Here is a 24,625-nt window from a genome sequence, read left to right as displayed (position 1 = left end):
AAGTACTTATGTTAATGATTATGATGTGTGTGTGTGTGTGTGTGTGTGTGTGTGTGTGTGTGTGATCGAGTGTGAGTGTGTGTGTGTATATATTTTTCTTTGGAATTTTTTCGAACTTTTTATATGTAACTACATTCTCCAAAGAATTGTAAAGCAGTTTAAATTTTGAAGATCAGTACATATTTGATTTTTTTTTAAATTGCGATTTTAGGGCTGCTGAAAAATTGACCGGCACCCTTTACAACCTGTCCTGCACACAATTTCAGCTAAATCCTGTTGTAATTGATTTAAAGGGCTTTCTTGTCATAAATACTATACAACAGAAATACAAACAAGTACACAAACAAAAATCAGGTATTTTTACATGATTTAGTAAAGTTTTGATTTCTATTGCCATGAGTTATCTTTTTTAATGTAAGTCTCCATTTGGCTTAAATAATCTTAATTTGTAATGTTGTTTAATTATATGAAGATATGTTGAGGCGTGTGCTAAGTTAAAACATCTAGGCTATTTCATTTTTCAAATAATGAAGATTTCTATGTCTAAGTGTTTTATAATTACACATTAATTAACATGCTTTCATTTGGAATTTCGAGGTTGTCATCGTGGATTGACGCCCGACCAAAGTTAATTGAAGCCCGACGGAGCGATTATGTTGTAATTCAATCTGACGACGATCTCTTTCCTGCTTTCATGCGATGGTAAACAGACAGAATTGGTTCTGTTCTGTTCACACACTACTTTCAGTCCACCTACCTGCAACTGCAAGGGTCAAGTCCCAAGAAATATGTATCTGTATTCCTATCTTATCACTCTGCTCCTCTTTTGTTTTCTTTCACATACATTTTCCCTTCTTTTTCGACGGGTTTCTGGACAGCTAACTCAAAACAAATTCTTTTCATCACAAAAGCGATCTTTGGAATTGACTGATGTAGTCCGGAAGAATTCATGCATCAACTTAAGGCACGTATTTGACGTCATCACTTTGCATACCTTATGGTCTGGGTATTTCGCTGGCCTTCATATAGTTGAGGCTGTATCAATGCGCCTCGCCAGCAGGTAGCTAATGGCTTTTTTAGCAAGTGGCTATCGACAAATAGTGACCGGTAATTTTGAATGAGTTGTGGCATTCTGACCAATCACAGGATCTGTTTTATTAAAACGCAAACTTGATTGAATTACAATCTTCTTTAATACTTTACCACAAAGTTAATTATATTTGTTCCAATTAAAACACAAAACACAATTCGTCCAACCATTCATTTAGACAAGACACATGTAATGTTGTTTCTGTAGCTGAATTTAATTTTTGCTTCAGCAAAGGAAATGAATTTTAGAATATTTTGAATAACAAACTAACAAAATAAAACATTTCTTATCAAAGCAAGGCAGATAATCCTTTCACACAATGTAACTTCACCACTTACTACTTGCATATTTCCTAACATTCTAGAACCCCTGGAGCAATTTTTTGATTAATGCTTTTGTGAACAAGAAACAATGAGCCCGGTCACTTTTATAGTTTCCGAGAAAAGCCCAACGTTAAGTTGTGTGTTGCCGAACAGAAAAGGCTAGTTATCTCCCTTGTTTTTCTGATAACGTTCGTAAAAGGCTACAGATGTAAATACTTTGATGTAAAGAATAATCCTACAAAGTTTCAATCACATCCGATGAACTTTGTCAAAGATATAAAATGTCTAATTTTTCCTTTGATGCTGACCTGTGACCTTGAAAAAGGTCAAAGGTCAACGAAACCATCGTTAAAGTGTAGAGGTCATTGGAGGTCACGACTAAACAAAATATGAGCCCGATCGCTTTGATAGTTTCCGAGAAAAGTCCAACGTTAAGGTGGTGTCTACGGACGGCCGGCCGGACGGACGGCCGGACGGCCGGCCGGACAGACTAACACTGACCGATTACATAGAGTCACTTTTTCTCAAGTGACTCAAAAACCATCGGCTCTCATCAAGTGACCGACAAGTAATAATGCCGTTTTCCATCCAATTCCTGTTAAAAATAACCTTTTTATCTATGCAAATATGTACATTATAATACAGACGCTCTGAAGCAAAATCACTCAAGGAGATGGGGACACATTTGCATGCAAAATGTTTATAATGTTTGAAAACATCTCTCCAGAAAGAATTTTGAACTCTTTGCATCAATATGTTTCCAAACTCACCTCCTCTCTTGTGAATGTTATGTACAAGTGGACACAGAGCTTTTAGAAGTTTAGTTACTTTTCCTTCACTACAAAGGACTCGCTGTAACCATGATATCTTCAGAGCTGACAAAAAGCATTTCAAATCCACCATTTTAAGCCCCCCCCCTCTTCAAACGACTGATATGCTGTTGTTCTCTTTATTCTATCTTTCTTACCATTCCATAGAAATGAAAAAAATAACCTATTCAAATCAAACAAAAACTTATCATCAGGGTCTGGTAAACTCATAAACAGATGAGTTAACTTAGACAGCGCCAAACTCTTAATAATAAGAACTAGATTTTACACAGAATGTATTTCACCTAGGCTACAGTAAGAAACAAAATGTGCAAATTGCATCGTCTGTCGACCAGCCACAGAAGCAAACCTGGCCATGTATACGTGTACCTAATACACATCCAACAACCCAGAAACATGCGTCTTTGTTTTTTAGAATGTGAAAAGGATATTGAGCAATTTCCTGCAGAATATGGCCCATTATGATTGCAGTAGGGCTGTTTGAGCCAACCCTATCACAACCCCCGAATCCCCCACGTGCCTACCAGAATAGCAATATATAAACATACCTATTATTAAGTACAAAACTTTAAAATATTACATAATAATTGAAAAATTCTGAATTCAATATGGTACACATGTAACAGAGCAAAAATCACTAAGAACATCTAGCATGAATACAAATTAAAATAAAAATGATTATACAGTTAACTGCAAAATCATAAGAACATTATAATTAGAAGTAGTGTTGACGGAGCAAATGAAGGGGGATAGGAAATTGTAGATAATATACCCGTGGAAACATCTAAATAGCAATTCACATGGTAGTAAGTACAGCAGATTATAACAAACAATCCTCGATTTCAAATTGTTCAACTAGCACAGGAAAGAAGCTGCACACAGCCAAAATTCATAATCAGCAGTTCAGGGATGTCGTTAGGCATCGGACATCGGACAGACCGATTCAGAGGCTCAAATGTCTGATTCACAGCCGCATGGCGGTCACATGTCCTATCTTTTTGAACTGAGCGCTGACATCCCTGTCCGATAAGAACTCAATTCCTTCGGACAGCGCGATACTCGTTAATGTTCCTTTCAAGATACACATTTTCAAAAAGCGACCAAGCACTCTCGCGTATAGGTGCACTAAAGTTGTGCAATGCGGATGTTGCGTTTGGGTGACACCTTTCTGCAGCACATTAAAGTTAGGAGTATGGAAGACAACTCCAACTGACTTAGTCTTGCGTCTGCTTTTGCTTCAGTTCGAGACATTTTGACGAAGCGCACTTAGTTATGCCACCGAAAAATAGAAATAAAACCTGCCAAAGTTCAACAAAAGCTGAACACGTTTCGCTATTCAACGGCATCCTGTGCTACATTAGGGTCAAAAACAGGGGGTAACACGGCGAGCGTCATTCTTGAAAATGAAACAATTCTGATGTCCTATTGAAATTTCTGAAAGCGGTCAAATGTCCTATTGATGCTGAAGAGCTAGGAAATTTGTCCTATAGGGATGAATATGTAGCAACATCCCTGGCAGTCTACCACGACCAATGAAAATTGACGCTCTCATTAACTTGATTAAGACTAAGTACAATTTTTCACGCAACTCAAAAGTTATGAAATATTCTCTTAATTTCTCTCAAACGTTGTTGCTGTTCATTATTAAGATTATTTAGCTTTTTTCACCTGCACAAAAAGGTGTTTACTTCACTGTAAGCAAGTTAATTTTCTTGAGACAAAAGTTAGTCGCCAAGTGAAATTTTGTAACGCTCCTTTCTTAAGTTCTGACAACATTTTGTGCCCGACTCCAAATGGGTTTTCAGTTTGTAGTTTATCAACCTTGAGTATGCATCACTTTTGTCACCCCTCTGTTAATAGCATGCAATACCAAATATAATGTAAAATGATGACATTTCATAATAAGTGACACTACAAAGGGGAACATCAAATATGTACTGTACAAACAATTTCAAATACTCTGAGCAAGCTTTTTTTGTGATGCAGAGTATTGAACACTCACATCTAAAACCATCAGAGATATTCTCAATATCTATATTTTCAATTTTCATTCAAAATATTTTTGCAGCACGTACAGTTCGATCATCATGCAATGCAAATATTTTATGCATTTTATGCATGTAGTTATGACTTCATCACCTTCAAAGTGTCTTTGCACTTCAGTTATAGTATCACTCATTTGCACTATAGACTTTAACAGAAAGACAAAGTTAAATAGAACAGTTTCAAGTCCAGATATATATCTAAGCTCTTGAATTGGGGCTACACCTGAAAGAAACGGAGCAAGCTTGACATACTACAGGATGCCTGCAGTATCACAGTTTTTGCAGTACCATTTTGCCCCTTGTTCGCAGTAATGTGACCAGTCTGTGCTTTTCCCCATACCAGCACATTTTCTGTGAAACCATGCACGACAAGAATCACAAGTGATCCAGTGCTGTCGTTTCTTGTACTGGCCCTTGCACAGATGACACTTTGAGGGACTTGATGAAGGCATAACTGTTTGAATCCCTGAACCTATGTCGATTGCACTCTCACTCTCAGTTCCGGATGTACTTGGCATGGAAGGACCAGCACATGCCATACCTTCAGCTACAGGTTGAGTGCAAAAGTCCTTCAGCTGTTGCATGAGATCGTCTTTCTTCATTCGCATTGATGATCTAACTTTGTAGAAATCACAAATTGTGACCAATTGATTCTTGGTAAAGTGGTCGCAGCTGCCCCCTGACTGCAACACTGCCTGCAGTCGATGCAGAAAGACAATCTTCCCATGGGAAGCATCCTCATCAAAGTAATAATATGATAGTTGCGCTTCTTGCTTTGTTTTCATTTTCTTTATTTTTATTTGAATTCTGTGTGCAGCTTCTTTTTGCACCTGCAGCTGATGTAAGAAATCTTTTCGAAATTGGTTATTCAAAATGTTTAAAGAAATGTGTACAATGTCCCTGAACAGCCCTGTGAGACATTCAACTCTGTCAAATTATTATCAAAATTGTTTTTTCGAAATCAATTTAAAAACACTTTCATCTTATTCCTTGTCGGTTTCTGATTCCAAAAACATATAGATATGATATGTTTGGATTACAAAACACGCTCAGAAAGTTAAAACGAAGAGAGCTACAGAAAAGCGTGCTATCCTTCTCAGCGCAACGAATACCCCGCTCTTCTTGTCAATTCCACTGGCACTGCCTTTGCCACGGGCGGTGGAGTGACGATGCTACGAGTATACGGTCTTGCTGTGTTGCGTTGCGTTCAGTTTCATTCTGTGAGTTCGACAGCTACTTGACTAAATGTTGTATTTTCGCCTTACGCGACTTGTTTTTCTCTATTAAGACGAGTGTACATAAGTGTATGGTAGAATGAACGACCGTCCATTTTTCTAGTTATTCAAGGCTCAAATATCTTAGGTATTATTACATGGTGCATCCATTATTACTGAATTGATTATTAATATTCTTTCATTTTCTTATGTCTCTCGTGTAGGCTCGCTGGACATAGCTGCCCCTGACAATCACATGAGCAACGAGACCAAAGACTCTGGGCGCCTGATTTCAATACCCGCTCCACAGAGAATGGATAGCACGAACGATGGCCTTACCAGCTCCTTGCCCAACGGTTCCACAAATCTCTCCAGTGGCGTGCAGTTCGGAAACATACCTCATAGTGGCTCGACCTGCAGCATGCAGCCCGGCAACAGTGGCAAACACACCCCAAGCAGTACACCCAGCCCTCGACCATCTTCTGCAGACAGCAATAGCATGAAGGACTCTTCAGACGACGAGCCCAGCAGATCATCAAGTCCTGTCACTGTCCAGCGGGTGTCCAGGACTCGGAGGCGCACGCCCTACAGTCGCACCCCAAGTCCCAGAGTGCCGCTGGCTCAGAGAAATACGTCCAAGCTTCTTCAACCTCTTGACGAGAGTGTCACTATGAAGAATCCATTGGGTGGTGAGGTCAGCAAGACATCTCATCCCTCGAGTTTGCAGCAAAGGTGCAATTCACAGGGTCGCATTTTCCGTCCGTTAGCGACCGTTTCTCGTGGACCATCTACAGCCCCCTGTACTCATCCCTCCCCCGCCTTCAGCACCACTGCCCCCGTCCCTCCCATTTTCTCCCTCAGTGCTGGTGGCTTTACTGTCTGTCTCTATCCTGAAGGATCACAGCCCAGGACTTCTGGATCCTCGCATCATCGCTCTGACAGAGAGCAGCTCATCTACAGCAACGAGAGGCAAGTCATGAGCCTTTTGTGGAGATTTGTTCTATATGGAATGTTCAAAGAAACAAGTTGATAAACCTACTTTGAAATAGGAAGTAAGTTGGGAAATTTGTGACAAGATTTTGTGACTGTTATTTAAGGTGTTAACAAGAAAGCATGTAATAAGTTATTGCAACCAATCATGCATAGCCTGTTTTTTTAACAAACACCTACCAGATAAAGTTCCACCAGTTAGGTCAGTTTTAAGAGAATATGTTAAGCTGCTTTATTCCTAAAGAACAGGCTTTAATTTCATTCCAGAAATGATTTGAGCATTAAACCACTTTAAATGTATCTAGCTTCAAATTTATGATGAAATTCCAGCCAATTAAATACCATTTGAATATTCAGGAACTGCCATGCTCTCCTCTTAAACCTGATCCCATTTTAGTCTCAACGTATACTTGCAGGAAATGTCAATAGTGTTTTAATTCTCTGCTGACCCACCTTCGTCTGATTTCAGTCAGCCATCAGAGTTATGCATTCCTCCATCGAACATTTCCTACCTCCCTCGTTCCAGTGGCAAGCAACAAAACCTGAGATCGCCGAACCCCGACGGAAACTTCAACGACTTTCAGCCCTTGTCCCAACAAAACTCTGGTTCAGAATCTCACGTGCCGGAACACCAAGCGTTCAGCAGCTGCCGGCCTCCAGGGGACCCTGGGTTGTCTCCCATGGGTCAAGGGTCTTTTTCTTCTGTTCCAAGACAACACCGTGAGTGTTGACAACTGTGACTGGTTTTAACTAGTTCTAGGGTCCTGCCTTGTCAGGGGCTACTTTGAAAGATGTTGACAGGATAATAAGGCACAATTGTATGTCACAGGCACTCAGCTGCACGAGCTGGAAAAAACCTCCCTCATTGCTCTTTTTCAGCCTTATGCCTCGGAACATTTGTTTTTTACGTATGGCGTTTGTGCACACCTTCCTCCCCTATTTCCACCTGTACTCCTCTCTCTCTCTCTCTTTCTCTCTCTCTCTCTCTCTCTCTCTCTCTCTCTCTCTCTCTCTCTCTCTGCCCTCATGTAGCTAACGTACAGATGACCCCTATAGATGTCATCTGCAGTCACCAAATTATTGTGCTCTGAGTGATGCTATAATCTTGAATCCAAACGTTGTCATTGTTTGATAGAGACACAGGGTCTGGTCTATGTTTCAGGCAAATGGGCAAGTGACGTGAAAACGGAAGCAGGAGGACTTCAGACCCCCAGTCAGACATCTGCCTCACTGTCCAGAGCTAATGAAATGACATGTGAGCAATACTTACTGTGTCCAGAGTGTGGGTTGTCCTACACGTCCCAAAATGACAGTCACAAAGGTCGAGGCAAGCGTCGAAATCAGTCTGAATGCCCTGATTGCCAGCCGTCCCGCAAATATACCTCTTCCGTTAAGCAACGCAAGTCCCATTCTATTGCTGAAAGAAGACATGGCAATGCCCTTCCAAGCAAAACATGCGGCCAATCGAGTGAGTCAAAACATTCAACTTACAATCCTAAGGCCACTGACATGTCTGCGGAGTACAAACCATGTATTGCTGGCGGGATGTTTAGAAACTCTGATAGTTCTGCTCGGCCATTTTCCAATCCTGAAACCAAACACTCCAAGCATTCCACTTCCCGTGAATGCGGGCCGTCATTTTCGTGCCACGAGATCCCAAGTAAAAGCTCTGTTATAAAAATAGAAAAAATGCCATTGGTAAAAGCTGAACATTCCCCTCAGACATCCATGCAATGTCTGAAGACTGCTTGGAATACTTGGTGTCAGCTGATGAATTTCGCTTTAACACGAAGCACAACAAGCATTTCAAATGCAGTGAGTGCGAGAAGCGGTTTGCCTATAAGAAAACCCTCGCTAAACATGTAAAAGATAAACACGACCCAGAGAACGAGAGCTGTTACAAGTGTGTGGTCTGTGACAAAGGGTTTGACTGCGAAAGATACAAAAAAGAACACGAGAAGATACACGGACAATTTGCATTCGAAAGGTACAAATGTCTAAAATGCGGGAAAGGATATGCACACAGATCATCCTTTAACAAACACCTAAAATCATGCGGTCGTTCTGGTGATGCTTTCTGAGTGCACATCATGCGAAGACATCCGAATTATACATGACAGCCTGATACGGAAATGAAACTTAAAAAAAAAGAATGAAACCTACATGATTTTTTCGGAGCAGTTGTATTCGATCGTGAAAACCTGCTTGCCTGTCAAGGAAGTCACCATTCGGGAGGGAGACACACCCTGGATCACATCATATATTTTGAAATTAAAAGACCGAAAAAGATTTATTCATACTATTGCTGTGCATGTAGACACACCACAAGCTTGGGAACTCTTTCGTAAGATAAGGAACCAATACACAGATGCTATTCGAACGCGAAAGAAACAATATTTAGAGGAACTTGACCGGTCCGTATCTGATCCAAAGAAATTTGGTCAGAAGCAGTGGTGGAAGTTAGTTAACAGGTTTATGGCAAAGAAAGGCTCAGACCAAAACGAAATCCCGCCACTAACAGTTGATTGTAAAACCTATTTTGAAGACCAGGAAAAGGCTGAATTATTTAATATGTCTTTTGTTAAACAATCAGAAATAAACGACACAGACGATAATGTTCCCGATATAGATAATGCTGATTTTTTTGTCGACGATATGGTCGTGACTTCTGAAGAAGTGAAAAGTGTAATAGAAAGTCTTGATACATCTAAAGCTGTCGGGCCTGATAAAATTCATAATAAGATTCTTATTGCAAGTTTACCTATAATAGCAGAACCTCTATCTATTTTATTTACAAGATCATTAAATGAGGGCGTATTTCCAAGCATATGGAAAACAGCACACATAACACCGATATTTAAAAAGGGGGATAAAGGAGACTGTTCAAATTATCGTCCCATCTCACTCTTAAGCTGCGTAGGTAAAGTCCTTGAAAAATGTGTTCAGAAACATGTGTTTGATTATTTTGTATCGAATAACATAATCACACCTTCCCAGTCACAGGAGCTTGTATCAAATCGCCGGTCGATCATTATTTACAGTCCACTACTACGACATACTACTAGTACTATATACTACAAGGAATATAACGCAGAGTGCTCCGCACTGCCGACTCGCTCCGTTTCAAGCTTTCTACATCACTTTCTGCACCCCCTTCCCGAACGCACGAAACTCACACACAAACAAAAATGATTAAGCTTTCACTTCATGCAACAAACTCGAAATAACCATTCACCAACTTCGAGAAGTTTGTCAAGAACGGGCTCGGTGTCCACACCACTCCATGAGAGGAACCTGGAGCCTCGACAAATCGAAAGTGCAACTCGCGCCGATGTTTTCCGCTTTTCGTACGCTCTCAAGGGTGTACAACATTTTAGCGGCCTGTAATTAGTCCACTACAACTGACGAGTTACACAGCAACCCCCAAACACGTGAAATGATACACAAAACATTCTCTTTGAGCTTAATATTGAGACTCAGCCGTTTCCTTCGGACGAATACAGAAGGTCATTTCCGCCAGCAATCGGCAGTCAAAAAGCGCGTGACGTTTCGATTGGTTAAAAAGAATAATAGAAAGCTTTTTTTGATTGGTTGTAAATAAATCGAAAGGAAAAATTATTCGTGAATGGCTATTACTTTTGATCATCAAGTTATCATCGAAGCAAGGATGAAGTTATTAACATGGCAAGTACTTATGTTAATGATTATGATGTGTGTGTGTGTGTGTGTGTGTGTGTGTGTGTGTGTGTGTGATCGAGTGTGAGTGTGTGTGTGTATATATTTTTCTTTGGAATTTTTTCGAACTTTTTATATGTAACTACATTCTCCAAAGAATTGTAAAGCAGTTTAAATTTTGAAGATCAGTACATATTTGATTTTTTTTTAAATTGCGATTTTAGGGCTGCTGAAAAATTGACCGGCACCCTTTACAACCTGTCCTGCACACAATTTCAGCTAAATCCTGTTGTAATTGATTTAAAGGGCTTTCTTGTCATAAATACTATACAACAGAAATACAAACAAGTACACAAACAAAAATCAGGTATTTTTACATGATTTAGTAAAGTTTTGATTTCTATTGCCATGAGTTATCTTTTTTAATGTAAGTCTCCATTTGGCTTAAATAATCTTAATTTGTAATGTTGTTTAATTATATGAAGATATGTTGAGGCGTGTGCTAAGTTAAAACATCTAGGCTATTTCATTTTTCAAATAATGAAGATTTCTATGTCTAAGTGTTTTATAATTACACATTAATTAACATGCTTTCATTTGGAATTTCGAGGTTGTCATCGTGGATTGACGCCCGACCAAAGTTAATTGAAGCCCGACGGAGCGATTATGTTGTAATTCAATCTGACGACGATCTCTTTCCTGCTTTCATGCGATGGTAAACAGACAGAATTGGTTCTGTTCTGTTCACACACTACTTTCAGTCCACCTACCTGCAACTGCAAGGGTCAAGTCCCAAGAAATATGTATCTGTATTCCTATCTTATCACTCTGCTCCTCTTTTGTTTTCTTTCACATACATTTTCCCTTCTTTTTCGACGGGTTTCTGGACAGCTAACTCAAAACAAATTCTTTTCATCACAAAAGCGATCTTTGGAATTGACTGATGTAGTCCGGAAGAATTCATGCATCAACTTAAGGCACGTATTTGACGTCATCACTTTGCATACCTTATGGTCTGGGTATTTCGCTGGCCTTCATATAGTTGAGGCTGTATCAATGCGCCTCGCCAGCAGGTAGCTAATGGCTTTTTTAGCAAGTGGCTATCGACAAATAGTGACCGGTAATTTTGAATGAGTTGTGGCATTCTGACCAATCACAGGATCTGTTTTATTAAAACGCAAACTTGATTGAATTACAATCTTCTTTAATACTTTACCACAAAGTTAATTATATTTGTTCCAATTAAAACACAAAACACAATTCGTCCAACCATTCATTTAGACAAGACACATGTAATGTTGTTTCTGTAGCTGAATTTAATTTTTGCTTCAGCAAAGGAAATGAATTTTAGAATATTTTGAATAACAAACTAACAAAATAAAACATTTCTTATCAAAGCAAGGCAGATAATCCTTTCACACAATGTAACTTCACCACTTACTACTTGCATATTTCCTAACATTCTAGAACCCCTGGAGCAATTTTTTGATTAATGCTTTTGTGAACAAGAAACAATGAGCCCGGTCACTTTTATAGTTTCCGAGAAAAGCCCAACGTTAAGTTGTGTGTTGCCGAACAGAAAAGGCTAGTTATCTCCCTTGTTTTTCTGATAACGTTCGTAAAAGGCTACAGATGTAAATACTTTGATGTAAAGAATAATCCTACAAAGTTTCAATCACATCCGATGAACTTTGTCAAAGATATAAAATGTCTAATTTTTCCTTTGATGCTGACCTGTGACCTTGAAAAAGGTCAAAGGTCAACGAAACCATCGTTAAAGTGTAGAGGTCATTGGAGGTCACGACTAAACAAAATATGAGCCCGATCGCTTTGATAGTTTCCGAGAAAAGTCCAACGTTAAGGTGGTGTCTACGGACGGCCGGCCGGACGGACGGCCGGACGGCCGGCCGGACAGACTAACACTGACCGATTACATAGAGTCACTTTTTCTCAAGTGACTCAAAAACCATCGGCTCTCATCAAGTGACCGACAAGTAATAATGCCGTTTTCCATCCAATTCCTGTTAAAAATAACCTTTTTATCTATGCAAATATGTACATTATAATACAGACGCTCTGAAGCAAAATCACTCAAGGAGATGGGGACACATTTGCATGCAAAATGTTTATAATGTTTGAAAACATCTCTCCAGAAAGAATTTTGAACTCTTTGCATCAATATGTTTCCAAACTCACCTCCTCTCTTGTGAATGTTATGTACAAGTGGACACAGAGCTTTTAGAAGTTTAGTTACTTTTCCTTCACTACAAAGGACTCGCTGTAACCATGATATCTTCAGAGCTGACAAAAAGCATTTCAAATCCACCATTTTAAGCCCCCCCCCTCTTCAAACGACTGATATGCTGTTGTTCTCTTTATTCTATCTTTCTTACCATTCCATAGAAATGAAAAAAATAACCTATTCAAATCAAACAAAAACTTATCATCAGGGTCTGGTAAACTCATAAACAGATGAGTTAACTTAGACAGCGCCAAACTCTTAATAATAAGAACTAGATTTTACACAGAATGTATTTCACCTAGGCTACAGTAAGAAACAAAATGTGCAAATTGCATCGTCTGTCGACCAGCCACAGAAGCAAACCTGGCCATGTATACGTGTACCTAATACACATCCAACAACCCAGAAACATGCGTCTTTGTTTTTTAGAATGTGAAAAGGATATTGAGCAATTTCCTGCAGAATATGGCCCATTATGATTGCAGTAGGGCTGTTTGAGCCAACCCTATCACAACCCCCGAATCCCCCACGTGCCTACCAGAATAGCAATATATAAACATACCTATTATTAAGTACAAAACTTTAAAATATTACATAATAATTGAAAAATTCTGAATTCAATATGGTACACATGTAACAGAGCAAAAATCACTAAGAACATCTAGCATGAATACAAATTAAAATAAAAATGATTATACAGTTAACTGCAAAATCATAAGAACATTATAATTAGAAGTAGTGTTGACGGAGCAAATGAAGGGGGATAGGAAATTGTAGATAATATACCCGTGGAAACATCTAAATAGCAATTCACATGGTAGTAAGTACAGCAGATTATAACAAACAATCCTCGATTTCAAATTGTTCAACTAGCACAGGAAAGAAGCTGCACACAGCCAAAATTCATAATCAGCAGTTCAGGGATGTCGTTAGGCATCGGACATCGGACAGACCGATTCAGAGGCTCAAATGTCTGATTCACAGCCGCATGGCGGTCACATGTCCTATCTTTTTGAACTGAGCGCTGACATCCCTGTCCGATAAGAACTCAATTCCTTCGGACAGCGCGATACTCGTTAATGTTCCTTTCAAGATACACATTTTCAAAAAGCGACCAAGCACTCTCGCGTATAGGTGCACTAAAGTTGTGCAATGCGGATGTTGCGTTTGGGTGACACCTTTCTGCAGCACATTAAAGTTAGGAGTATGGAAGACAACTCCAACTGACTTAGTCTTGCGTCTGCTTTTGCTTCAGTTCGAGACATTTTGACGAAGCGCACTTAGTTATGCCACCGAAAAATAGAAATAAAACCTGCCAAAGTTCAACAAAAGCTGAACACGTTTCGCTATTCAACGGCATCCTGTGCTACATTAGGGTCAAAAACAGGGGGTAACACGGCGAGCGTCATTCTTGAAAATGAAACAATTCTGATGTCCTATTGAAATTTCTGAAAGCGGTCAAATGTCCTATTGATGCTGAAGAGCTAGGAAATTTGTCCTATAGGGATGAATATGTAGCAACATCCCTGGCAGTCTACCACGACCAATGAAAATTGACGCTCTCATTAACTTGATTAAGACTAAGTACAATTTTTCACGCAACTCAAAAGTTATGAAATATTCTCTTAATTTCTCTCAAACGTTGTTGCTGTTCATTATTAAGATTATTTAGCTTTTTTCACCTGCACAAAAAGGTGTTTACTTCACTGTAAGCAAGTTAATTTTCTTGAGACAAAAGTTAGTCGCCAAGTGAAATTTTGTAACGCTCCTTTCTTAAGTTCTGACAACATTTTGTGCCCGACTCCAAATGGGTTTTCAGTTTGTAGTTTATCAACCTTGAGTATGCATCACTTTTGTCACCCCTCTGTTAATAGCATGCAATACCAAATATAATGTAAAATGATGACATTTCATAATAAGTGACACTACAAAGGGGAACATCAAATATGTACTGTACAAACAATTTCAAATACTCTGAGCAAGCTTTTTTTGTGATGCAGAGTATTGAACACTCACATCTAAAACCATCAGAGATATTCTCAATATCTATATTTTCAATTTTCATTCAAAATATTTTTGCAGCACGTACAGTTCGATCATCATGCAATGCAAATATTTTATGCATTTTATGCATGTAGTTATGACTTCATCACCTTCAAAGTGTCTTTGCACTTCAGTTATAGTATCACTCATTTGCACTATAGACTTTAACAGAAAGACAAAGTTAAATAGAACAGTTTCAAGTCCAGATATATATCTAAGCTCTTGAATTGGGGCTACACCTGAAAGAAACGGAGCAAGCTTGACATACTACAGGATGCCTGCAGTATCACAGTTTTTGCAGTACCATTTTGCCCCTTGTTCGCAGTAATGTGACCAGTCTGTGCTTTTCCCCATACCAGCACATTTTCTGTGAAACCATGCACGACAAGAATCACAAGTGATCCAGTGCTGTCGTTTCTTGTACTGGCCCTTGCACAGATGACACTTTGAGGGACTTGATGAAGGCATAACTGTTTGAATCCCTGAACCTATGTCGATTGCACTCTCACTCTCAGTTCCGGATGTACTTGGCATGGAAGGACCAGCACATGCCATACCTTCAGCTACAGGTTGAGTGCAAAAGTCCTTCAGCTGTTGCATGAGATCGTCTTTCTTCATTCGCATTGATGATCTAACTTTGTAGAAATCACAAATTGTGACCAATTGATTCTTGGTAAAGTGGTCGCAGCTGCCCCCTGACTGCAACACTGCCTGCAGTCGATGCAGAAAGACAATCTTCCCATGGGAAGCATCCTCATCAAAGTAATAATATGATAGTTGCGCTTCTTGCTTTGTTTTCATTTTCTTTATTTTTATTTGAATTCTGTGTGCAGCTTCTTTTTGCACCTGCAGCTGATGTAAGAAATCTTTTCGAAATTGGTTATTCAAAATGTTTAAAGAAATGTGTACAATGTCCCTGAACAGCCCTGTGAGACATTCAACTCTGTCAACCACCCTCTTCAAGACACCTTCTATGGAGTTTTCATTATCTCCAAGTCTTGAAGATGGTGGGGCAGAAAAAATGTGTGTCCACAGACTGAACAGGTGTACATCATCAATCACTTTGTCAACTACAAAATGATAGAGGAGCTTCCCATGGTCATGAAGATTGTCTTCCGTTTGTAAGGACAAAATGGTTAAAACAAGACACTCAAAAAACACATACACAGTGTCGGTGACATGCGTCAGGCTCTGCCTCACATTCTGCTTGCATGCAGTTTCGGACAAACTATCTGAATCTGACGTCAGAGCTGATGCCTCGGATTCAGTAAGACTTGCTTGTCCAAGGAGATCAAGTGCGTTGTCAGCGTCACAAAGTGCCTGCTCAGCTGCTTCACCTTTCTTAAATATATTATTCATGAGAGCTTTCCGCTTCCTTTCGCGCAGTTTCGCAATACAATATCCGGCTACGTGGCGCACCTTGGCCCTGCAGTCTGGTGCATCGGAGAGGTCTGGTTGTAGTCTGATGTTCGACTTCTCTGCAGTGCCAGGAACGTTTGGTTGTCTTCTTCTGGCTTCTTGGTGGACGACGAGTTGTCGGACTTTCAACACCAGTGCGTGAGCAACCAAGAAGTTCGCATCGGTAACAGCAGCTTCACAACCAAACAAGAAACGGCAGAGGACAAAGTATTGCCTGGAAGAAAGAAAAGCATGACACTCTGAATAAAATATGGTTATCAGTCTGCTGTCAACTTTCTCTGCGGATGAGAGGGCCAGAATCTTTCGCAGCATGAAGCCATAGACTTTCCTGAGGAACTCATCAACCAGTACAGGTGTCATAAGCAGCTGTTTAGCAGCTTGGGAAACTGATTTTTGTTGTGGCGTCACCTGTTTATTTGTGAGATCCACAAGAACTGCCTTGAACTCCAGTGGAGTGCAGTCCAGATCAACATCTGGGTCGTCGTCTAGGGGTTCCTGATCCATCCCTTCCAGTGGAACGTCTTCTTCACGTGGCTCATTGGCTGTGTCCTCAGCATATGTAGTTTGGAACCTGAAAGACACGAGAAAAATATATACTCGACCTGATCAAGCTTTTTTGAATACCCCGATTTAATATAAGTACACACCTGTCATTAACAGCAAAAATTAATATGGTTTTATGTGATCATTATCATTGTTTTATGATTGCTTTATGAATACAAATTTGGTTGCAAGAAAAAATGTTTGCTGTCTTTTGCTGGAGAGCATACTGGGTGGTGCCATAAGTAATGCATATTGGAAGACGTAAATTTAGAGTGGTCCATTTTGATCGTCCAAAAGAAACAGTAAGAAAAAGTTTATTTGCCTCAAACCTTTGGACTTCTGGTATTTTGTTGATTGTCCTTTACTCATTATAACTGAATCTTATTTGCAAGAAAGCAACACATACATATTATTCAACTGAGAGATAACTCCTGGGACAAAAAGGTCACATCCTATGTGACATTTTGTGACACTCTGTTGTTTAGTTCCAACAAAGCTAAGTTTCACGCTACACTTTTAATTTCAGAGTGTAGTTTATCAACCTGGAGTATGCATCACTAATTTATCAACCCTTTGTACAAGAGTAGCATGATGATTGATGATAAAAATGTTTATGAGTGGCAACAGAGACAAGATAATGAACTTACCTTTTGTGCCTGCAACAGGTCAAATTTTCGTTGACTTCAGCGGAACCAACTTTGTAGTAGTCATGCACGGTAGAAGGTTGAGGAAGAACTTTTCTTGTGTCAAAGTTCACCACTCGCAAGCCTTCAATGCTTCTTGCTCGACCCAAGGCAACTCCAATTTGGCCAGGTTGGAAGACTTCTTCACAGTCAATCTCCACCCTTGAATGAAGAAACCAACCTTCTAGTTCTATTTATCACACAATCAAACATTTTTATTTACGATTTAAATGCGGTATGTTTGAATTGTTTGCTCCAATCACAAAAGTAGATCCCACAAAGTCTAGCTCCTAAACATGTATGTTGGGTAATAACATTTTTGTTGCTGGGTAAGTTGCCGAAAATGATTCCCCCCTCTGCTTCTTTCTCTTTGTAAACTTAAATTGTAGGGCTAGTTATTTTTCAGTAACTTACCCAACAACCAAAATCACAACGGGTCGGAATCCTTGATAGCTCATGGGTAGAGAATGTACACATTGTGGATCTACTTTTTGCGACTCAAAAGTTCAGAACACTCTAATGTACAAAATATACATTTCTGGAGCAAACAATACAACCATACAGCAACTACAGGCTTGAACATATGAATCTCAATATGAATTCCATGAGTTTGGTTGTTTTCTGAATTCAGATCTGCCGTGCACAATCATTTATAGCTAGCACGATTCCAAGGCAAGTAACTCTCATGTTTTGTCAAGCAACACGAGTAGTTCCCCTTTCAGATTTTAGCTGCATCGACAAGAGACTGCAATCCGACGGTAAGTTTTCAACAATATTTCATTTTATAAACAGATCACACCCAATCAAATGCAAACATCTAATCAATGTAAAGAACATGCAGCAGTTTCACACCCTATTTTGCCCCAGAAAACTGAACTTCATACAGTTTTTAACATTTGAACATGGGTGTAAAACTTCGTCTGCTAGTCACATTCAAGGAAAGAACATTTCCTGAGCGATACCAAAACATGAACAGAACACACACTATCTGACTTTACCGCCACAGCAGAATAACAACATAACTGTGTAATTGATTTTAGTCAAGAACAGGAAATATCAAAAATAATGGTCTCAGTTCGCGGTCATGAAAAACATCGCATTTTTCATGATCCGCTAACTTCGACGATTATTTTTAATAATCACTGAGACTTGGCATGTAACCTCTACATAACTAGCCATACAAGTTTACAGAGAGAAAGAAGCAGAGGGCAAAAAAAAAGAGAATAATACATGGTTTGCTGTGTCGTACCAGATTTGTTTAGTTAAAAAAAATATATATTGACCTGCAAGCGAAAGCACACAATTTGTGTAGGCCATGCAGTTAAAAAAAAAGCAATTGCAGAAAATAACCTATTAGTCATATGTGTATGTTGAGATCATGGGAGTTTGTGAAACATAGGTGCTCAGTTTTAACTGGTTGACCACATATTGGTATTGTTTGGCTCTCTGGAACCGGGCATCACTAAAGCGGGATGCAAGTCTCAAACACATGCAAATCCTGGTAGAGTTATTTCCAAACATTGTCTATTGCAAGCTACCTTTCAAGTGTCAGTCCTTGAGCTTTGTGGATGGTCAGTGCGAAGCTAGGAACTACTTGAAACTGATGCCTCACAGCGATGTCCTTCTTCTGTCGAGGATCATGGACTACAAACAAAATGAAAGTACAATCTTATCAATACATCTATACATATCAGGGATGGCCAAATCTCGAAATTTTAACTCACCAAACGGGTGAGTAACTTACAAGAAAGTTACTTACTTATGCCTTTGACCTCGTCCTGGGCATAGGCTGCCAACAAGAGTTTGCACACACACCGGCTGTGAATATGGTCGGCAGCCTCAAAAAAATTTGTTATCTTCCAGCCTCCGACCCCTTCCTGGACACCTTGCACATGCATTGCTGAAATCCAAAGTGATTATCCACAAGACCATCCCTGACTCAGCGAACTCGCTAAGTCTTCGCACAAACGAATGACCGTACACCATGATATTTACACACTTGCAGGATGACCCAGATTTCGCTGATCTAGCCATTGTTTTCGGAACGAAGACCTGGAGTTATGCTCAGCGCTAACTACACTGATCAACCACAGTTTTTCCCAAACAAATTGTGTCAGTGTGCACCCCTGCACCTTACGAGGTATAACTTGACCACATAAAAACATCAAATTCAGTACTTATTCCTTCGAACCAAGTCGAATCTCCCCTTCGATGAAAAAACTTGTCAGTGTTGTAGCGTCCCTTTTGAGAAGTGGCCTTGACCCTTGATAGCGAATCTATCATGACAAGAAAGGTGGACTAGGCCAGTGGACTCAAAATAAAGTGGGATCGGTCTTGGGACCTGTCACTAAACTCCTCAACTTAAATTTCATTTGTATTTTTAAACAAAATATGACATTTTACTCAGATCTTGACAGTCACTGTTCACCTCGACTGCTAGTGCGGTCTTGAGAGTACATTGTGTAATAATTAACAATATCAAATATTCCATCCACATAAACAATGTGAGATGAATGGTGGTTTCTTGCCCGACCAGCGTTTTAGTGTTTGAGGGAAGCATATTGTTGTTTGTTTCATCTTTATGAACTGAGGATGGTTGTTTTTTTAAATTTTACCCAGGTTGTTTTACAGTAGATTTTAGACCCCTCAATCTAAAACTTATTCCTCCATTTTAAGACCATGATTTCTCTTTAATAATCTCTGTATATTTACCCTTCCTCTTTTCTTAAGACCTATAAATTGTGTCAGATTTTGAATTGTCTAAAAAAATTGGGGTGGCGGGTGCCCACTGTAAATGAAAATGATGACAAAATAAAATGTAAACTCAGTAAAAATTCAGGTAAACAAAAAAACACAGGCATACCTGAGAAAGCAATACGGCTCAACTCCACTGTCATGTTGGTCTTCTCGAAGTGGACAACCACTTTGTCATGGTGGAGGTCCACAACATGGCCAAGACTGCCGTTGACTAACTGGTCGCTTATGTTGCGGATCAGCATAACTGGACAATCTGTCTCTCTCACACTGTGTCGGCCATCCGCGATTCCTGACCAGCGGTGTAGAGTCATGGCTCCCACTGGTAGGCTCTGGCAAGCGATGCCAGTTGTTGCTGTCACTGCAACTTTTCGCCCGGATAACCGAAGACTGTGGCATAATTCTGCAACGAGTGTTGTTTTCCCAGTGCCTGTCAAACACACAAATAATTAAAGAGAATCGCAAGTACATTTTATAAGATCATGATTTTGGGGGTCAATTTCATAAAACCACTTGTAAATACTGTACTAATAATCAAAAACATTTTCAAAATTGATATACCTGTTAAACCTGTGATAAATATGTATATAATAAATATGTTTAAAATCAAAGAATTTACTCTTTTCTGAATGTGTGAGTTCTGTCGCGTGTTTCTTTCAGGTGAGATATTCTTTCGGCTAGCCACTCGCGAAGCTAGGAGGCGAGATTGTCTATGAAACGGTTTTGTGGCTAGCTACACAAGAATTAAACACCATTGGTTGATTTCGAAAAGGTCGTCTGCACTGGTCGGTAAAAAACCATGGACAGCCAATTGGATGGGCAGCTGAGTGACCGCCATATTTTCTCGCCAAGCGAGCAAGCCTAAAGCTACCTAGCGTTTGAGGCGAGAATTCTAGCGTCACTCGCGGTGAGATGTGCCCAAGAAACGGTACTTCCTCGCCCCACTCGCCTTTAAGAAACAGACTGGTGAGGTCTGTCTAAACTTGAAGTTAATTCATGACTCTTTGAATGTTTTAGAGAATAAATCATTTGTACTTGAACTCAACCACAGAAATAAAAAAAAAATTCTCTGGGCAAATTAATTTTGCATTTACAATTTCAATACAATGCACACATAATTTAGTTGACATAAAAAGCTACAACTTTCACCTTCCAGCACAGCTAGTTTATAAAAACAAGCAAACAACAATAAAACGCATTAAAACACATTTTTCCATGCAACAGTCTACAATATAATCTTTAAATCTAATAACAAACAAACAAACAAACAAAAACAAGTGACTGATGTCACCCAAAAACTAGCTGACTTGTCTTGATTCTTGAACTAACCACCACTACAACCCTCCAGTCAGAATCGTATGCTTGTCCATGAAAGTAGGTCAACTAAGCAGGGGGCTGCTACTCGATTCCTTCACCAATTCTTTTCTTAGCCATCTTGAATCTTGATTCTCGCTAACAAAGAGACGGAGAGGCGGGGCTAACAGTGGGAGGAGCCATAATCATAACGACCGCGTTTTACAAAGTGAAACGATCACTGCAGACAAACATTACGTTTTGGAAACCTATTGTGGTTCTTGAGTTTACCTGGGGGCATAATAAACCAGGAATGAACTACATTTTAAGTTACAGCTTGCTGTTTCTTCAACAACATCAACAACAGCCAACATTTCTTTAGGTCTTCATCAGTTCATGTTACGAAAACTGGTAAACCGTCAAAGTTCTCTTTTTATCTAAACTTCAAGTAAGTTTAAAGCCTATTCATCAACAAAAGTAAAGTTAAGAAGTGTACATACCTGCTTGTCCAAGAATAATGACGTTGTGTCCAAGCTCGACTAATTCACGTGCTTCTTCCATTTAGAGTGGACAAGTCGAAAGGGCGGTCGAAGAACGCCCAATGCCGGAGCAGACGGTTTTCTGAGCATGCGCTGTAAAACTTTTACTGCGGAACGCTCCGGATGTAACCTTTTGTGGCCTTTAAACCTGGTTAACTGCCGGTAGGATTCGATCTTCGCAATGTTAAGCTCAAAGAGAATGTTTTGTGTACCATTTCACGTGTTTGGGGGCTGCTGTGTAACTCGTCAGTTGTAGTGGACTAATTGCAGGCCGCTAGAATGCTGTACACCCTTGAGAGCGTACGAAAAGCGGAAAACATCGACGCGAGTTGCACTTTCGATTTGTCGAGGCTCCAGGTTCCTCTCATGGAGTGGTGTGGACACCGAGCCCGTTCTTGACAAACTTCTCGAAGTTGGTGAATGGTTATTTCGAGTTTGTTGCATGAAGTGAAAGCTTAATCATTTTTGTTTGTGTGTGAGTTTCGTGCGTTCGGGAAGGGGGTGCAGAAAGTGATGTAGAAAGCTTGAAACGGAGCGAGTCGGCAGTGCGGAGCACTCTGCGTTATATTCCTTGTAGTATATAGTACTAGTAGTATGTCGTAGTAGTGGACTGTAAATAATGATCGACCGGCGATTTGATACAAGCTCCTGTGTTCCCAGTCTGGTTTTATTCCCGGTGACTCCACTGTGTACCAGTTAACATGCCTATATAACGACTTTTGCAAGTCACTCGACGACAGCATTACTGTCCAGGCAATCTTTTTCGACATTTCCAAAGCATTTGACAGAGTCTGGCACAAAGGTCTTTTGAGAAAGTTATTTGCACTAGGGATTCGAGGTCAGATGTTTAATTGGTTGCAAAACTATTTAACTGATCGAAAACAAGCAGTGGTGCTTAAAGGAAGTATGTCTAGCTACTTACCTGTGCAAACAGGCGTTCCACAAGGCTCTATTCTAGGACCTCTCCTTTTTCTGGTTTACATTAACGACATAGTTGATAACGTTGAATCCATTATTAAACTGTTTGCCGACGATACAAGTATGTATTTAAGCCTGGAAAATTCTCAGATGCGAACAGATATTTTTAACTTAGATCTTGAAAAAATCGACCAGTGGGCTAGTCAGTGGAAAGTTAAATTTAATCAAAGTAAAACAAAACTTCTGAATATAAGCAGGAAAAGGAATCCAGATTACATCCCTTTGAACTTCGGTGGCACAATTTTACAAGAAACTGAAAGTCATAAACATCTTGGTATTATTATTCAGAATAACGGTAAGTGGGAGTTACATATTAAATCTGTTATAGCAAAATGCCGTACGCTAGTAGCTTGCTTACGATCTTATAAATATAGACTAGGCAGAAAAGCTTTAGAAACAATGTATAAATCCTTCATATTGCCACATTTTGATTATGCTGATGTTCTCTGGGACAACTGCCCTAAGGAGTTAGCCACCGAGCTCGAAAGTATTCACTTAGATGCAATTCGAACCATTGTTGGAGCAGTCCGCGGTACAAGCCATCAAAAATTGTACGATGAGTCAGGCTTTATTTCATTACTAGAGAGGCGAAAACGTCATAAATTGATATTATTTCACAAGATCGTTCACCGCAAGGTGCCAAACTACTTATTAGCGATATTGCCACCATTGATATCAACTAATAACCCATATCACCGGCGCAGACCTCTAGACAGGAAAGTCCCATCGTTTAAAACTGAATTATATAGAAACTCATTTCTCCCATCTACTACACAACTCTGGAATTCTTTACCAGACTATATAAAACTTAGTGATTCCCTAAGTGAATTTAAGCACTTTTTGTCAAAAAACGATTTAAGTCCGCCGTGTTATTTTTATTCTGGAGATCGCATGTCACAAATAATTCACTGTAAGCTCAGGTTATATATAAGTGATCTCAATAACGATCTAGTGAGACGTCACGTTGCTACAGATGCATCTTGTGACTGTGGATTCCCGTCCGAATCCGTACAACACTTCATATTCGATTGTCCAAATTATCGCGAAGCACGTCAAGAAACTATACATACCCTCCCTAATCACACAATTCACCTCCCCCACCTTTTAAACGGAGACAGACAGTATTCTTTAGATTTGAACAGGAAAATTTTTTCCACCGTACACTCGTTCATTGAACGTTCAGGCCGCTTTGGGTAAGTCAGAATAAATGCTCTACAAGCCGGACAACAACTTAAACTTCTGCACATCTCCTACCCATCCCTCTTCTTTTATTCATCTTCTTTCCCTCCTTCCTTCCTTTACTGTCTTTCTTTATAATCATTATGCAACGTTCATTACGTTATTAATAGATTTGGTTTATTGAGACAAATTTTTCACCCGTTACCGCCTTATGTTGTAATGTCATGCAGGAACACCACTATAAGCTTCTAGCTTGTTGCTGTTTCTGTGAACTTTGTATACATGTCATGATTGTAACCTTTGTTAAAATAAACTTATGTTTAAACCAAACCTACATGATTTATGTCAACTACCTGCAAGTATACTGCCACAGCAACGTCGTTGTTTTGCATTAATTTTTTTTTTTGTATTGCTTTAAAAAAAAAAGAAAAAAAAAGAGAAGAAACGTATACTTACTCTTGTTTCTGATTTCACAAAGTGTTAATTTGTCTGTAGTCTCCAAAATCGACCGGACAAAAACGGAAGGGACCAATACAAAATCGACGAAAAAACACAGTAGGCAAAACTTCGCAACTTTTACATACAAGAAGAAAGTCAAATCAATTATCTACCCTGTTGAGGGTTGTTTTATTTAGCTAGCTTGTGTATTTCGTGTGCTATGCTATTTATTTCGATGCAGGTGTCGATCACATTAACGGTCAAAAAAAGTTGCAATAATTTTGTGGCCAAGTGTAGATAGTTTGTTGACCTTATCTCCTCAGTTGAAGGGCAAGGGATTTTTCTTG

At 39.5% G+C, this 24,625-nt stretch overlaps 1 protein-coding gene across 1 annotated transcript; it reads right to left on the bottom strand.

Annotated features, from left to right (window-relative positions):
* Positions 1-11,463: 11,463 nt before the first annotated feature.
* Positions 11,464-21,818, bottom strand: LOC138954810 (uncharacterized). Its single transcript, XM_070326578.1, has 5 exons — positions 21,645-21,818; positions 19,961-20,281; positions 18,636-18,741; positions 17,062-17,259; positions 11,464-16,442 (listed from the first exon to the last, which is right to left on the bottom strand). The coding sequence occupies exons 1-5, from the start codon at positions 21,703-21,705 to the stop codon at positions 14,720-14,722; spliced, it is 2,409 nt and encodes an 802-aa protein (XP_070182679.1). The 5' UTR covers positions 21,706-21,818; the 3' UTR covers positions 11,464-14,719.
* Positions 21,819-24,625: the final 2,807 nt, after the last annotated feature.

The sequence above is a fragment of the Littorina saxatilis genome, unplaced genomic scaffold, assembly GCF_037325665.1.
Source record: "Littorina saxatilis isolate snail1 unplaced genomic scaffold, US_GU_Lsax_2.0 scaffold_633, whole genome shotgun sequence".
Classification (NCBI taxonomy): Eukaryota; Metazoa; Mollusca; class Gastropoda; order Littorinimorpha; family Littorinidae; genus Littorina; species Littorina saxatilis.
The sequence above is the reverse complement of the archived record's forward strand: the minus strand, read 5'-3'. Positions and strand labels throughout refer to the sequence as shown.

Excerpts from the sequence above, each read along its gene's own strand:
- LOC138954810 (XM_070326578.1), bottom strand. The coding sequence starts at position 21,705 with ATGGAAGAAGCACGTGAATTAGTCGAGCTTGGACACAACGTCATTATT. Across the intron at positions 17,260-18,635 it reads CAAGGACTGACACTTGAAAG|GGTGGAGATTGACTGTGAAG; the intron begins GTAGCTTGCAAT and ends TCTTCATTCAAG. Across the intron at positions 16,443-17,061 it reads ACCTGTTGCAGGCACAAAAG|GTTCCAAACTACATATGCTG; the intron begins GTAAGTTCATTA and ends CGTGTCTTTCAG.